At 55.9% G+C, this 13,405-nt stretch overlaps 1 protein-coding gene across 18 annotated transcripts in view; it reads left to right on the top strand.

Annotated features, from left to right (window-relative positions):
• Positions 1 to 13,405, top strand: part of CCDC57 (coiled-coil domain containing 57) — an 89,216-nt gene that overhangs the window by 49,742 nt on the left and 26,069 nt on the right. For 16 of the 18 annotated variants that reach the window (XR_009400421.1, XM_059380196.1, XM_059380195.1 and 13 more), the window contains 2 exons: positions 7,820 to 7,920; positions 13,162 to 13,293. Coding sequence is in view for 17 of the 18 variants with exons in the window: in XM_059380196.1 (XP_059236179.1) it covers positions 7,820 to 7,920; positions 13,162 to 13,293 (233 nt within the window). In the remaining variant the exon portion in view is untranslated. Of the gene's footprint in view, positions 1 to 7,819; positions 7,921 to 13,161; positions 13,294 to 13,405 lie in introns of those variants that run through there. The other 2 variants (XM_059380209.1, XM_059380214.1) reach the window with 2 other exon arrangements.

Below are 13,405 nucleotides of genomic sequence, written 5' to 3' on the forward strand. Positions count from 1 at the left end.
TCTCCTTATGGTAGTGTTTTGGCCTGAATATGAGCAGTAGAATTATCCAGTGAGCGGGAACTGTAAGCGGGGAGAGCTTCACGGAGCGGCAGGGCGCAGTGTCTGCGGGAGGGAGGCTGCCGACCCCCAAGGAGATCGGCACTGGAGGCCTGGTTCTTGCTGAGGGGCTGCTGTGGGCCCAGGGACCCAAGGGCTGGAGCAAACCACACCTAATGGGTAGTTAGCCCAGATGGCTCTTGGAGACCCCAGCGGGCTATCCACTCTGCACGTAGGGTGGTGGAGGAGAGGCTGTTCCAGAGGCTTTGTCCTTCTAAGACCGCACCTCTGGAAGAAGAAGAGTGAGGGACGGCTTGGTAGACCCCCAGCTGGCGGCAGCACAGCAGCGGCCGCGGCGTCGTGACCCGCAGCCCTGACAAGGACTGGCGGTGTGCCTCGATACCTGCTCAGTGAGAGCCTTCCCCGTCCCCTGCCAGGTCACCGGCCGAAGAGGAAGGCTGATTGCTTGTTCGTCAGACACACTTCTAGACCATCTTCTGCCAAGTCCACTAAAGACCTGGTTTCTTTGGAAGGCGGTGCCGTCTGCTCTACGCTCCTCTCTCACACCTGTCAGTCAGTCGGTGACCGCGGCAGCTTTGGCACTTGTGGCTCTGGTTCTTCTCCGTTCTCCAGAACTGCATTCTGTCCTCCTGTCCTCAAACCAGCAACACCCTCCACAGCTGACCTCGGCCTCCTGGCCGTGCTACACCACCATCAGGGTGCCCTCTCTGATGGCCCCCAAGGCCCGAGAGCTTTTCTCTGACTGGAGCCTTGCCTTTCTCCCTCCGCTCCAACATTCAGTGAACCTGCCTTTCCTCTTCACTGTGGTCACTCGTAGCCAGCCTGGCCTCATGGCCAAGTATTTCAGTGAGTCGCTCAACACCCCCATCCCCCACCCCACCCCCCATCCATACACACACACCCCCACATCTGTGTACCCATCCACAAACCCGCCCATCCGCCCATCTGTTCGTCTGTCGGTCCATCTATCGTCCGTCCATCCAACTGAGGAGCTGCCCCCACATGCCAGGTACTTCCTGCCTTGTGCAGTTTCTGCATCTCTGGGCCTCAAATCTGGCTAAACTCACTGCTCTCGCCAGGCCGGCCACGTCCTGCCCCACGGAGTCAGAGAAAGCCGCAGATCCCTAGTGACCGCGCTTGCGGCCTCCTCTGAAGGTTGGGCAGACCTCAGCCAAAGATTTTCCATGCTTGGTGACTTTGTTAACGGTAGACTTTTACCGTTGTCTCATTTTTTTCTACAGTGATTTGTTTGTGTGGATTTTCTGCCTCTTGTTGGATCACTTTCAGTCATTTCCACTCCAGGAAAGTATTCGTAGTCTGCAGCCTGTGTCGTGAGGGAAACATGGTGGCCCGTAGCACTGTCTCCCACGGTGGCTATTTCTCCTCCTTTTCTAAGACCTTCATATGAGCAGTGGTTTGGGATTCAGTCCAAACTGCCTTTCCTCCATCAGCTGTGCACGCATTACCTCAGTTCATCTTTGCAACAACCCCAAGCATAGAGAAAAGCTTCCCTAAATAAGGTTAAAAATTAAAACACCCCCTAGGCAGTGGAAGCCAAATATCAGCAGACAGGATGTTACTTTTTTTTTTTTTAAGATTTTATTTATTTGACAGACAGAGATCACAAGCAGGCAGAGAGGCAGGCAGAGAGAGAGAGGAGGAAGCAGGGTCCCTGCTGAGCAGAGAGCCCGATGCGGGACTCGATCCCAGGAGCCTGAGATCATGATCTGAGCCAAAAACAGAGGCTTTAACCCACTGAGCCACCCAGGCGCCCCAGGATGTTACATTTTTAAAGGCTCTAAGGACAAGACATTGTACACAAGGATGAAGAGAAATGACAGGCTGGGGGACGTGTCCATGACACGCCTGGCTGGTGAAGGGGATCGACGCCGAAGCAGGTGTGTCCAGACCGTGTGTGGGGCCCAGAAGAAATCCACAGGGCTGAGGAGGGTGCGGGAAACACGCAGCCTCCTCAGGAGCCTGCGGAGGCCAGTTAAGTCCGTACTGAGCTTGACTCTCAGCAGGAGAAGTCGCCGGCAGTGCGGAGGAGACCAGGGAAGCTGGCGAGAGCAGTTTGGCTCTCCCTGTCCAGTTCTACAATGTTGGTGCCCTGTGGATCAGCAGTGCTTCTCTTAGAAGCATGTTCAAGGCTGTTGCTTTTATTTTTTAAAGATTTTATTTATTTATATGTCAGAGAGAGAGAGACAGCACAAGCAGGGGGAGCAGGAGAGGGAGAAGCAGGCTCCCCGCTGAGCAAGGACCCACACGTGGGACTCGATCCCAGGACTCTGGGATCATGACCTGAGCTGAAGGCAGCGGCTGGACCGACTGAGTCCCCCAGGCGCCCCTCAAGGCTGTTCTTAGCATTTTGTTACCATGAGGAAGTCATTGGGACCGGCCCAAACGTTCGTGCTTGGGCACTGGAGTCCAGAGCGGGCTGCCTCCACCTGGCCTCAGACCGGTCAGAGCTGTTTTTCCCCATTAAATCCCAGTCCATTACGGATGGTACTTCAGCCGCCACAGGAAAAAGGTAGCAGCTCCAGGTGACAGCACGGCCCTCACTCTTACTCCCGTTTCCTGTATACTCTTCTCCGGAGCCCGCAACAGGGTGTGGACCTCCGGCCTGTGGACCCTCCTGTGCACATGCAGCCTGGATGCAGCGGTCTGCGAAGGAAGCGTGCACACTCGTGTGTCTGCATAGCAGATACGCTGGCGGGGCGTGCACGCGTGTGCCTGTGACTGTGCGGACGCGGGCGGCCGCAGGGACATGTAGCCATTTCGGTTGTGGTTTGCGGAGGGAAATCGTGAATGAGACTTAGGGAGTTCTGTCCCAGACTTCCTTGGCACCTGCAGTTTGCAAATACACCAGACGCTCTTCATCTGGTCCCTTTGCGGAAGGCCATCTTCCCCCAAAAGCTGGTGGTAGGATTTCTACTCTCCATGGAAATGCTTAGACCCGGTGGCAAAGGCTTTTGGCAAGACTGGTCTGTCTGCTTTTTTTTCCACAAAGACCATTTATCTGGTTCGTGAATACATCTGCCTTATAACCCAACCGTGACACAAATATCTTATCATCATCTGACAACGAATAACGCCTGCCGGCCCAGCCGAGGTGGCGCCAGGAGGCTCCGTCCGTCTGGACGTGTTTCCAGGTGCTTCTCAGCCCCCTCAGCGGGCCCAGCCCTGCCGGCATACCCGACCCAGGGCTCTCCTGCACCCGCCCCAGGGTGCATCCGCCCCCAGCTGCTTCTGGGGAGGACCCCCCGTCCTCACAGGGAGCGGGCGCCCCAGTCCCTTCGCCGGCCTCAGCTCTGGCTGCCCAGTCTTCACCCCTCGTGCCCGTCCCACCTGGGGTCAGGCTCCCGGTCAGGCACGCCTGGGGCTCTGCACCGACGGGCCGCCGGCGTGTGGGCCTGTGGTCAGGCTGCACTGGCCCTGGGCCCGCTCCGGCAGCCTGGTGTGGGGGGCCCACGACTGTGGGGCGGCCGTCCCGAGGGCTCATCCCTCACCGCTGAGGCGGACAGCGGCACCACCCGCCATGGGGCCTGGCCCTTCCCGCTGACCCGGCTGCTCCCGGAAACTCCGCCGCCCACACCCTCTGGATCTCGGGGGAGGCCTCCAGAGGTTCTTTCCAAGGGTCTCAGCATCTAGCACTGCTGTGAAGACTCGGCGTTTCAGAGCAGTTTTAGGTTCAGAATGCCCCCCGCAGCCAACCTGCTACCACAGGGCCTCCGTGGTCACAGGCCATCGTCATCGGCACCGAGTCCACGCTGACATCTGGGTTCCTCTTGGTGCTGGACGTCATACAGGTTGGGACAGGCGTGTCACACACATACCCGCCACGGGACTGTGGGTGGCATCGTGCAGAGGAATTTTACAGAAATCCTCTGTGCTCTACCTGCGAGTCCCTCCCCTCCCTGGGGGCCGCTGACCCTTTCACTGTCTCTGTTCTGTCTTTCTCCCGGGGTCGCACAGATGGAACCAGGGAGCACAGAGCCTTTCATGTCTCCTTATCGTGTCATTTTCCTGATGAAGTTTTTGTTCATGGAGAAATGACTTGTGGGGGTGCGTCTGGGTGGCTTAGTCGGTGAAGCATCTGCCAGGGTCCCGGATTGAGACCCGCTCAGCTGGGATCGAGACCCGCCGCGCTGGGCTCCCCGCTCAGCTGGGAGCTGCCTCTCCCTCTGCCCCTCCCTCCCCATCGTGCTCTCTCACTCTCAAATAAAATCTTAAGAAAAACAAAAAAACAGATTAGGGACCTAGCTTTAGTTAGCCTGCTAACCCACCACTGCTTACGAGGCACGTGTGTGTGAATACGAAAATCACTACTTATGTTTGTTATTCGTTATTACACGTGCATCTAAGATCCTGCTGTAAAACTATCCCAGTGTGGAAGCAGTGATGTTCAGTCATGTTGTGTGTCCTGCTTGACTGAGACTCGTGCCGGGCTGGCTCCTGGACGCCAGTGTCTCCCACGTGACCGTGGCACAGGGGCAGCGCATATGCTTGTTGTCAAAAATGATTGTATCATGGGGCGCCTAGGAGGCTCGGGGTTAAAGCCTCTGCCTTCGGCTCAGGTCATGATCCCAGGGTCCTGGGATGGAGCCCCGCATCGGGCTCTCTGCTCGGCGGGGAGCCTGCTTCCCGCACCCCTGCCCACTTGTGATCTCTCTCTGTCAAATAAATGAATTAATTAATTTTTTAAAAAAAGATTGTATTGTGACCACTTTCTAGAATGATGGCTTGGCTGGAACAAGAACCTGGCATTTTCTTACAAACTTTATTAAAGCAAATGTCCCAGTGTCCTCTGTCGGGGCCCTGTCCTGGGGGAGGGCCTCCCTTTTCTCTCTTGCTGCCTTTCTCCTGTGTTACTGGCTGGTGTCTGGACTAGATCAGTTTGCCTTAATTTTACCTGCTCAGGAAGTGGCTGGTTTTCTGAAATCTTAAGACTACGGTTGGTTGGTTGTTTCCCATTCTTTGAAATTCTCAGCCATCGTCTCTTTAAAGACCCTCCATCCCATTTGTTTCTGGCCTCTTCTGGAGATCCCCTCGGACCTGCCGGAAGCCTCTCACCCCCCCCACTCCGTTCCTCTCCTGCCTCCCTGGGGTTCCCCAAAGGAAATGTTGGGAGCCAGTGGATGGATTCCTTTATCTTTATAAGGAGGTTACATATTGTGTTTGTTCATTTCTTTCATTGGTTTTTGATCTTTCCCTGATTTCTTTAACAGTTGCATTATTCTTGTTTATTGATCGCGTCCCCATCTGAGGGCTGCTGTGGCTGGGCCTTGGGGGTCTGGAGGGGCAGCGTTGTCGTTGTGATTAGCTTCCAGATACTCTGCCGCTGTGCACCGGGTTTTCTAGTTCACCTGATCGTTTAGGAGAGTTTTAGAATTTTTTAGTTATTTTTAAACATGTGTTGAGTTTTACTTTTAATCTGTTCTGTTAGTGCCTTCTTAGCGCAGTAGGCAGCGCGTCAGTCTCATAATCTGTTCTGTTAAGCAGCCTTATCATACATACTTACTCACATTTTTTTCTAAATTTATGTGTGTTTGTCAACTTGAACTGCCGAGATCCATGATTTTGTGTCGAAATCTCAGTGCGGCTCCTGCGTTTCTGCCAGTTCCCCATCCTGTCCCTAGGTGTGAAGTGTCCACAGAGGCGTGGCTCGGCCTGCTTCCCGCTGTGCACCGTCCTTTCTGATGTCCGGTAACACTTGTCGGTATTTTTTTTTAAAGATTTTATTTAATTATTTGACAGACAGAGATCACAAGCAGGCAGAGAGAGAGAGAGGAGGAGGAAGCAGGCTCCCTGCCGAGCAGAGAGCCCAATGTGGGGCTCGATCCCAGGTCCCTGAGATCATGACCCGAGCCGAAGGCAGCGGCTTAACCCACTGAGCCACCCAGGCGCCCACTTGTCGGTATTTTTCATCAGGTGTTTAAAAGGGTCGTTTCCAGAAAGGTAAAATATGGCTCAAATAGCTATGAAAATGGGCACAGGTTTAGGGCTCACTAGATAGTGAGGGGACCAGTCAGATGTTACAGCCAGTTCCAAGGAAAAGCTGGGTCAGAATAAAGAAACTGACACAGATGGAGACTGGGGCGCCGGGGGCCGGGTGGTGGGGTTGGGGGACTTGGTTGTTAAGCGTCTGCCTTTGGCTCAGGTCATGATCCCAGAGTTCCAGGATCAAGCCCCACATCGGGCTCCCTGCTCTGTGGGAGGCCTGCTTCTCCCTCTCCGTCTGATCCTCTCCCTGCTGGGTTTCTCAATCTCTCTCTCTGTCAAATAAATAAATAAAATCTTTAAAATAAAAAAGACAACACCAAATGAAAACCTTTAAACTTATTATGCTTTTCAATCTGAAAGAAACAAAACAGCTACAATTCTAAACCAGCATCAATAAGACCAGTATTATTCTTAGGGGACTCGGTGGGCCACTAACGGATACCAGGTAGAACATAAACAGCGGAGTCTACCCAGTCTGAGACGAATTTGAATGGTTGCCACTGAATTCAGCTGCAGATGTTTGTTCTGGAAGATGCTATTACGAATGTCGCAGACTGCAATGCTGACAGTGGCTGTTCAAGATTAAATTTATGGAATACCCAGAAAATAGGCTGAATTGGAACCGCAGACGGTTTTCAAACACTCCTTAGCACGTTTTTTTAAAGACCTAGAGGGCTATTGTTTTCCTATAAATTGGAGGTTTTAAAATCAGCTTTCCGTTGTCACGTGGCCGTAAACCAAAGACCCAGATCATTTCAGACGGTCCCGGACACTGCTGGGGCCAAAGCTGTCGCGGGTCAGTCCGTCCGGGTTGTGCGACGGGGAGCAGGGGACGGTCACCGAGCCCCCCCGAACCTCCCGGCGGCGGCGGGTCGCGGTCAGGGCCCGCAGGCCACCTCCAGGGCGGCTCCCCGTCGTGCGCTCGTGGCCGACTCATCCGAAATTTCCCGAGAAGGACGGGGGCGGGTCGCTCTGCCTGGACCCGGCGGCGACGCGGGTGTCGCACGTGCCGCCGCAGCTTGGACGGGCGGGGGGCGGCGGGGCGGCCGGTGACCCCCGCGGGCGCCCGAAGCCGCGGGCGGAGCGAACCGCACGCACCCGCCGGGGTTGGCCACGTCCGTCCGCGACGCGCGGCGAGAGGCTCCCGGCGGCGACACGGGGCGACGGCGCGTCCCTCGGAGGGAGCGCGCTCCAGGGTGCGGGGTGCGGGGTCGGGGTGCGGGGTCGCCGCGGGCGAGAGGGCGGGGGAGGGGCGCGGGCGAGGCCGCTGACCGAGGGGCGGCCGGACCTCGGCCCCGCGGCCCCGCGGCCGCCCCGTCCAGCCGCCCTCGCGCGCTGTTCCCGTTCGTCGAAGCAGAACTTCTCCGCGCCTCGCTCCGAGCGCGCCCCGGCCCGAGCCCGCGCGCCCCGCGCCGGCCGCCGGGAGCCCTGCCCGGTCCGCACGCGCCGCGGAGGTCCTCGCGCGCCTCCGGGGCGTCCCGGGCCCCCGCCCCCGCCCCCGCCCCCGCCCCCGCCCCCGCGGCCGTCCCGCCAGACGGACGTGCCCGGAGCAGGGCCGGCCCGCCGAGTGCTTGTGCGGCCGCGGGGGCAGAGGGACGGGCCTCGGGGAGCAGACCCCGTCGGCGCCCGGTCTGGGTCGCTGGAGCGCGAGGTCCTGACCTCAGGGTGCTGAGTTCAAGGCCCACGTAGAGCGTCCACGAGAACCAGACAAACAGAAACACCCCAAGGAAGCAAATCCTTCTCGTCCCCTTGTTTCTAGGGGGAGCGGCTCATCACCCCCTGCCCGGCCCCGGGGTCCAGAACCGGAGTGTCACCCGCGAGGCCGCTTCGGGACAACTGCAGCCCGGTTTTGCAGCTCAGGTAATCCTGCTTTATCTGAGAAGTGTCCCTGTAGTACCTGTTCACGGGTCACCTGCGTGTGGGATCGCATTACCGAGGCGGAAAACCCAGTGAGCACCGCTGGGAAGGGTCTGATGCTCACACGCAAGTGCCACTACCAGTGACCTCTCAGAGCGTCTCCCCTGTTTTCCTTTTAAAGATTTGTTTATTCATTTTAGAGAGGGGGGCCGAGAGAGGGGGAGAGGGACTCTCAGGCAGACTCGGTGCTGCACCAGAGCCCGCCTGGGGGCTGTCCCCCAACTCTGAGATCATGACCTGAGCTGAGACCGGAAGTCGGACACTTAAGCAGTGGGGCCGCTCTGGCACCCCTCCTGCTGATTTTAAAATGACCTGAGTAAATTGCAAACATAAGATTACCAATTACATCATGTGTGTGTTTTACCGCAGCCTACCCATCTGGGCATTATTTTTCCTTTTTTTAAAAAAAGATTTTATTTATTTATTTGAGAGAGAGAACAGTGAGCGCGTACACACACACGCGTACACACACACACGCGCGCGTGCGCGCACACACACACACAGGCAGAGGGAGAAGCAGGTGCCCTACTGGGCAGGGAGCCTGACGCAGGGCTCGACCCCAGGACCTTAGGACCATGACCTAAGCCGAAGGCAGCCACCCAACTGACTGAGCCCCCAAGGCGTCCCCTATTTTTCAAATCTTTACGAATATGGTGGGTTAAAAAAATTTCATGTTTTAGACTTTTCTTGTTTCTTTGGTGGTATTAAAGCCTGTAATCTATTTATTGGCCACATATATTTCCTCTTTTATGGGTTATTTATACACATGCTTTGTTAATCGTTCTACTGTGTTTGCACTTGTCAGTTCTCTCCAGTTCCTTATCAATGAAGGAACTGCTACTTGTCCGTTACAGCCTTTCCCAGAGTTACCTGCCTGATCCTTTCTTTGTTTGCTTAATCCACCGATAACTTTTTTAACATGGTGAACTCTGTCAGTCTACTTTCATGATTTATTTCACTGGGTTTTTTCTCTATTTCAAGTTTAGGTAAATATCTACCCATTTCTTCTAGCTTTTCTGTTTCACTGTCATAGTGCCCTTAAGTAATTATCCTTTTTCTCACTGGTTTTGAACAGACTTTTTTTTAATCATGTGTTAAACATTTAAACTCTTGCTTATGTCTTTTTCAAATTCATTTTTTATTTTGAAATAATTTCAAATTTACACAGTTGCAAAAATAGCACTACATGCTTCGCCTAGACCTACCGGTTGTTAACTGCTACTGCACTGGCTGTGGCACTCTCTTTCTTCCCTCCCTCTGCCTCCCCTGCACTTTAGATAGATAGGTGATGGGTGGCTGGATGGACAGATGGACGGGCGGCTGGGTGGCTGGATGACACACACAGACACGTGAGCATGTGCACGACTCTGCTGCTGGGCCAGCTGTGGTGCAGGTGGGGCGTGAGAAGACGGGCCTCGGTGCGCCCCACGAGAGCCCAATAGACTCTGAAAGTTTGATTTCATGTAATCTTCCTGTCAGGAAACAGATTTTTTTCAGCTATTTAAAAACGTAAAAACTATGTTTAGCTCATGGGCTGGACAGAGGTGAGGATTTGGCCTCTGCCAGGTGTGGCTTGCCGAGCCCAGGTCTACACACGGGTCTCTGTACATCCTTTGTGTTGAACAAATACAACAGCGGGGGACGTCTCCGTTCATCTCTCGGGGGACAGTCAGGGTGTTTTTTGCTGTAAACATTGTTACGAAAGTCCTCTGGCGCACACATGTCAGCAGCGCACAGATGGTGGGTCTGTCACAGCTGACGAGCCCGCGCGGACACGCCATCGTCACGTGGAGCTGGTGGCGTACGTCACGGCTCGCTCTTGCCGCTGTGCGTTCTGTGGGTTTGCACACGTGTGTAATGACGTGTGTCCACCATCGCGGTCTCCTACGGAGCAGTCTCGCCGTCCGACAGTTCTCTGTGCTCTGTTCATCCTTCCCCCGCCCCAGCTCTGTCCTTGGTACCCACTGATCCTGCTGCCCCCCAGCTCTGCTGTTTCCAGAACGTCCTGGGGTTGGAATCCTGCGCTGCGCGGCCTTCCTTCTCCAGGGAACGTGCACGTGAGCTGCCTCACGTCTTCCTGTGGCTGGAAAGTTCCCTTCTTCCTGCCGGGGGGCATTCTGTCTGATGACTGTGCCTGTTTGTTCATCTCGAGGCTCTCTTTAAACTAAACTTTTCTAGGTATTGTGGGCGGTTAGGAGCAGAGTTGGCTTTCTTTTTTTTAAGAGTTTTTATTTATGGGGTGCCTGGGTGGCTCAGTGGGTTAAGGCTCTGCCTTCGGCTCAGGTCATGATCCCAGGGTCCTGGGATCGGGCCCCGCATCGGGCTCTCTGCTCAGCGGCGAGCCTGCTTCCTCCCCTCTCTCTCTGCCTACTTGTGATCTCTGCCTGTCAAATAAAGAAATAAAATAAAAAAAGAGTTTTTATTTATTTGTCAGAGAGGGAGAGAGAGCGCGAGAGCACACAAGCAGGGGAAGAAGCAGGGTCCCCGCTGAGCAGAGAGCCCAGTGCAGGACTCGAACCCAGGACACTGGGATCGTGACCTGAGCCAAAGGCAGATGCTGAATCCTATGAAGTGGCCATTTCTCTGAGTCAGAAGTGGTTCAATATCAGCAATTTCATGCAGCTCGACCTCAGACAGACGCTTTGTCAGTTAGAAGTTCTTTCTCCTGCTCTACTGAGTTCTTACCCAGAACAGATGCTGCATTCTATCTGCTCGTGCTTCTGACTCTAGCCCAATGACCGCGACCTGGGGCCCAGCCGGCGGGATGCCACTGTCCTTCCACAGAGGTCACGGCCTCCTGTGTGCCAGCCACCTGCGTGCTCGGGCCAGACGTTGCTGCCTTCAGAGTCCGTTCTTCATAAGCCGTTCCGCACGGCCAGGAGCTCCTGCCTGTCGTGAGCTGATGGCGGTAGCAAGCGCATGTCTTGGCGCCGTGTGTATGTGTCATTTGCCAGCGTTCGGTTTCCTGGAAGGATAGGGGAGTTTCCTAAAGTCTTGAGACTAACCTTACCTGCCCGTGCTCCGCCAAGGTAGTCTCCCTTGTGTGGCTTTGCCTTTTCAAAGTTCTTGGCAGTGAAGTAGCAGCCTGCTGGGAGAAAGACGGCCCGTTCCGCCGTGGGCTGACGTGAGCCCCAAGGTGGCCTGAGCAAGGGGGCTGTGTTCAGGTTGTACGTTGACCCAGGGGCCTGGGAACAAGCGCTGGGCGGCCAGCCGGGAGAAGTGTCACATCTGGAGACAGCTGAAGTCAGGGTTCGCTGTGGGATGGCTTTGGAAAGTGAGAGCGGCCAGGACCCAGCTGCTGGACTGGGGGAGGTGAACGGTGGCTTGGGCTTGGCGAGACCGGAGCGGCCCATCCAGCACGTCCGTCGGGCACACGGGCTGGGGATCGCGGGGCTTCCGCTGGGCCGCGACACAAGTCCTCGGCAAAGGGCAGTGTCTCAGTCGCGGGACGGCAGGGACAGCACGGACAGTGCCCGGAGTGGGTCTGCAGGGGAGGCCTGCACAGCGGCAGTGGTCTGCCCGACGAGGCGACACTGGCCTGAGAACCTGGGCAGGGCTGGCCACAGAAAAGGGGCTGGAGACCATGGCTACTTCCACCAGAAGACCTCGTCCCCCGCACGGCCCCCTGTCCTGGAGGACCCCTTCACCGCTTGTGGGACATGCCGTTGAAGCACCGGAGTACCAGCAGTTCGTGACTTTCCAACCTGCATTGGTTAAAATTCTAAACTCGTGTTGGAAGAAAATCTCCCAAGTCGTCGCAAAGATATGCCTGTTCTCTGTGACAGTAAAATGTGCGCCTTGCTCCGTGGACCTCCACTTCCTTCGGGTACATTAAGGACCGTCTCATGCTCTATTAACCCCTCCAGACCACAGAAGTCACGTCTGCGCTACCCCAGTGAGAGGACTCCTCTCTTACAGCTTGGGAGAGGGCGACTCCCTGAGGCTCACTCTCTGAACCAGCAGATATGATTGGAAACCACGGAGGAAGGGCGCCGTCGGTGAAGTGTCTGACACTCGATCACGGCCCAGGTCATGACCTCAGGTCCCGGGATTGAGCCCCGTGTCGTGTAGTGTCGTGTCGGGCTCCCTGCTCAGTGGGGGGTGAGATTCTCTGCCTCTGCCCCCCGCCCGCCCGTGCTCACTTTCACTTTCTCTCAATAAATGTTTAGAAAAAGAAAAACCACGATTTTGCCTCCATCAGAAAGGACGAATACCCAACTTTTGTAGCAACATGGACGGGACTGGAAGAGATGATGCTGAGTGAAATCAGTCAAGCAGAGAGAGTCAGTTATCATATGGTCTCACTTATTTGTGGAGCATAACAAATAGCATGGAGGACAAGGGGAGATGGAGAGGAGAAGGGAGTTGGGGGAAATTGGAAGGGGAGGTGAACCATGAGAGACTATGGACTCTGAGAAACAATCTGAGGGTTTTGAAGGGGCGAGGGGTGGGCTGGGGGAACCAGGTGATGGGTATTAGGGAGGGCACGGATTGCATGGAGCACTGGGTGTGGTGAAAAAATAACGAATACTGTTATGCTGAAAATACATAAATTAATATAAAAAAAGAAAAGAAAAGAAACCACAGAGGAAGAAGCTCAGGGAGTCGCTCAACAAACACGAAAAGCCCATTCGTCACCAGAGCCGGCTCGTTGAAACCAAAGACGCGCATGCATCACTCAGTCCAACTCCAATATTAATCCCACCAGAGCAGAGAAGAGCGGCTCCGTGGGCCTGAATGTGCTCCGGGGCTCCGGGAAGAGGCTGGGGGTCTGGCCGGCTCCCTCGCGAGTGGCCGCTGCTCGAACGTCTGCCCTAGTCCGGCTCCTTTTAACTCCTCCGTTTTCTTCCAGGTTTCTGTTCAGTGCCTCCTAAGACTCCTTACAGTTCCCCTCGACTGCTCGGTGGGCGTCCCCCCTGCCAGCAGACTGAGGGGCACGGGGGCCAGGCCGCGGCAAAGCGTGTGATGTCGGGGCGCTTGGTCTCCTGAAGGCCGGAAGGGGCACTTGGGGACGCTGTTCATCCTGGCGGGTGGACATGACTGTGCCCCTCCTTTCCTGGCTGCCACTGACCTGAGTGAGTCCCTGACACAGGGAGTCCTTCCTCATCTCGAGGGAGACCTTGGTAACACAGCCCATCAGCCGCCACCAGCACTGGATTCCTTCTGTTTGCATTTCCACGGCAGGACTCTGAGAACACCAGGAAGACCCATGTCTCCGAGCACTCCGGGAAGGTGCAGCCCCGCCTGGCCCAGACAGCCGGGAGAAGCCAGCCTCCGCAGGGCCAGGCGGCGGGAGCAGTGACAAGGTCAGGGCAGGTATGCTGGGCCACGGGTGCTGGGGACACCACGCCCCATCTCAGCACGGGGACCAGCTGCGGGCAGCAGAGCGCCTGGGGTCCTAGCAGGGGGCTGCCGCTCTGGCCACCCC

The sequence above is a fragment of the Mustela nigripes genome, chromosome 16, assembly GCF_022355385.1.
Source record: "Mustela nigripes isolate SB6536 chromosome 16, MUSNIG.SB6536, whole genome shotgun sequence".
In the NCBI taxonomy this organism is placed as follows: domain Eukaryota; kingdom Metazoa; phylum Chordata; class Mammalia; order Carnivora; family Mustelidae; genus Mustela; species Mustela nigripes.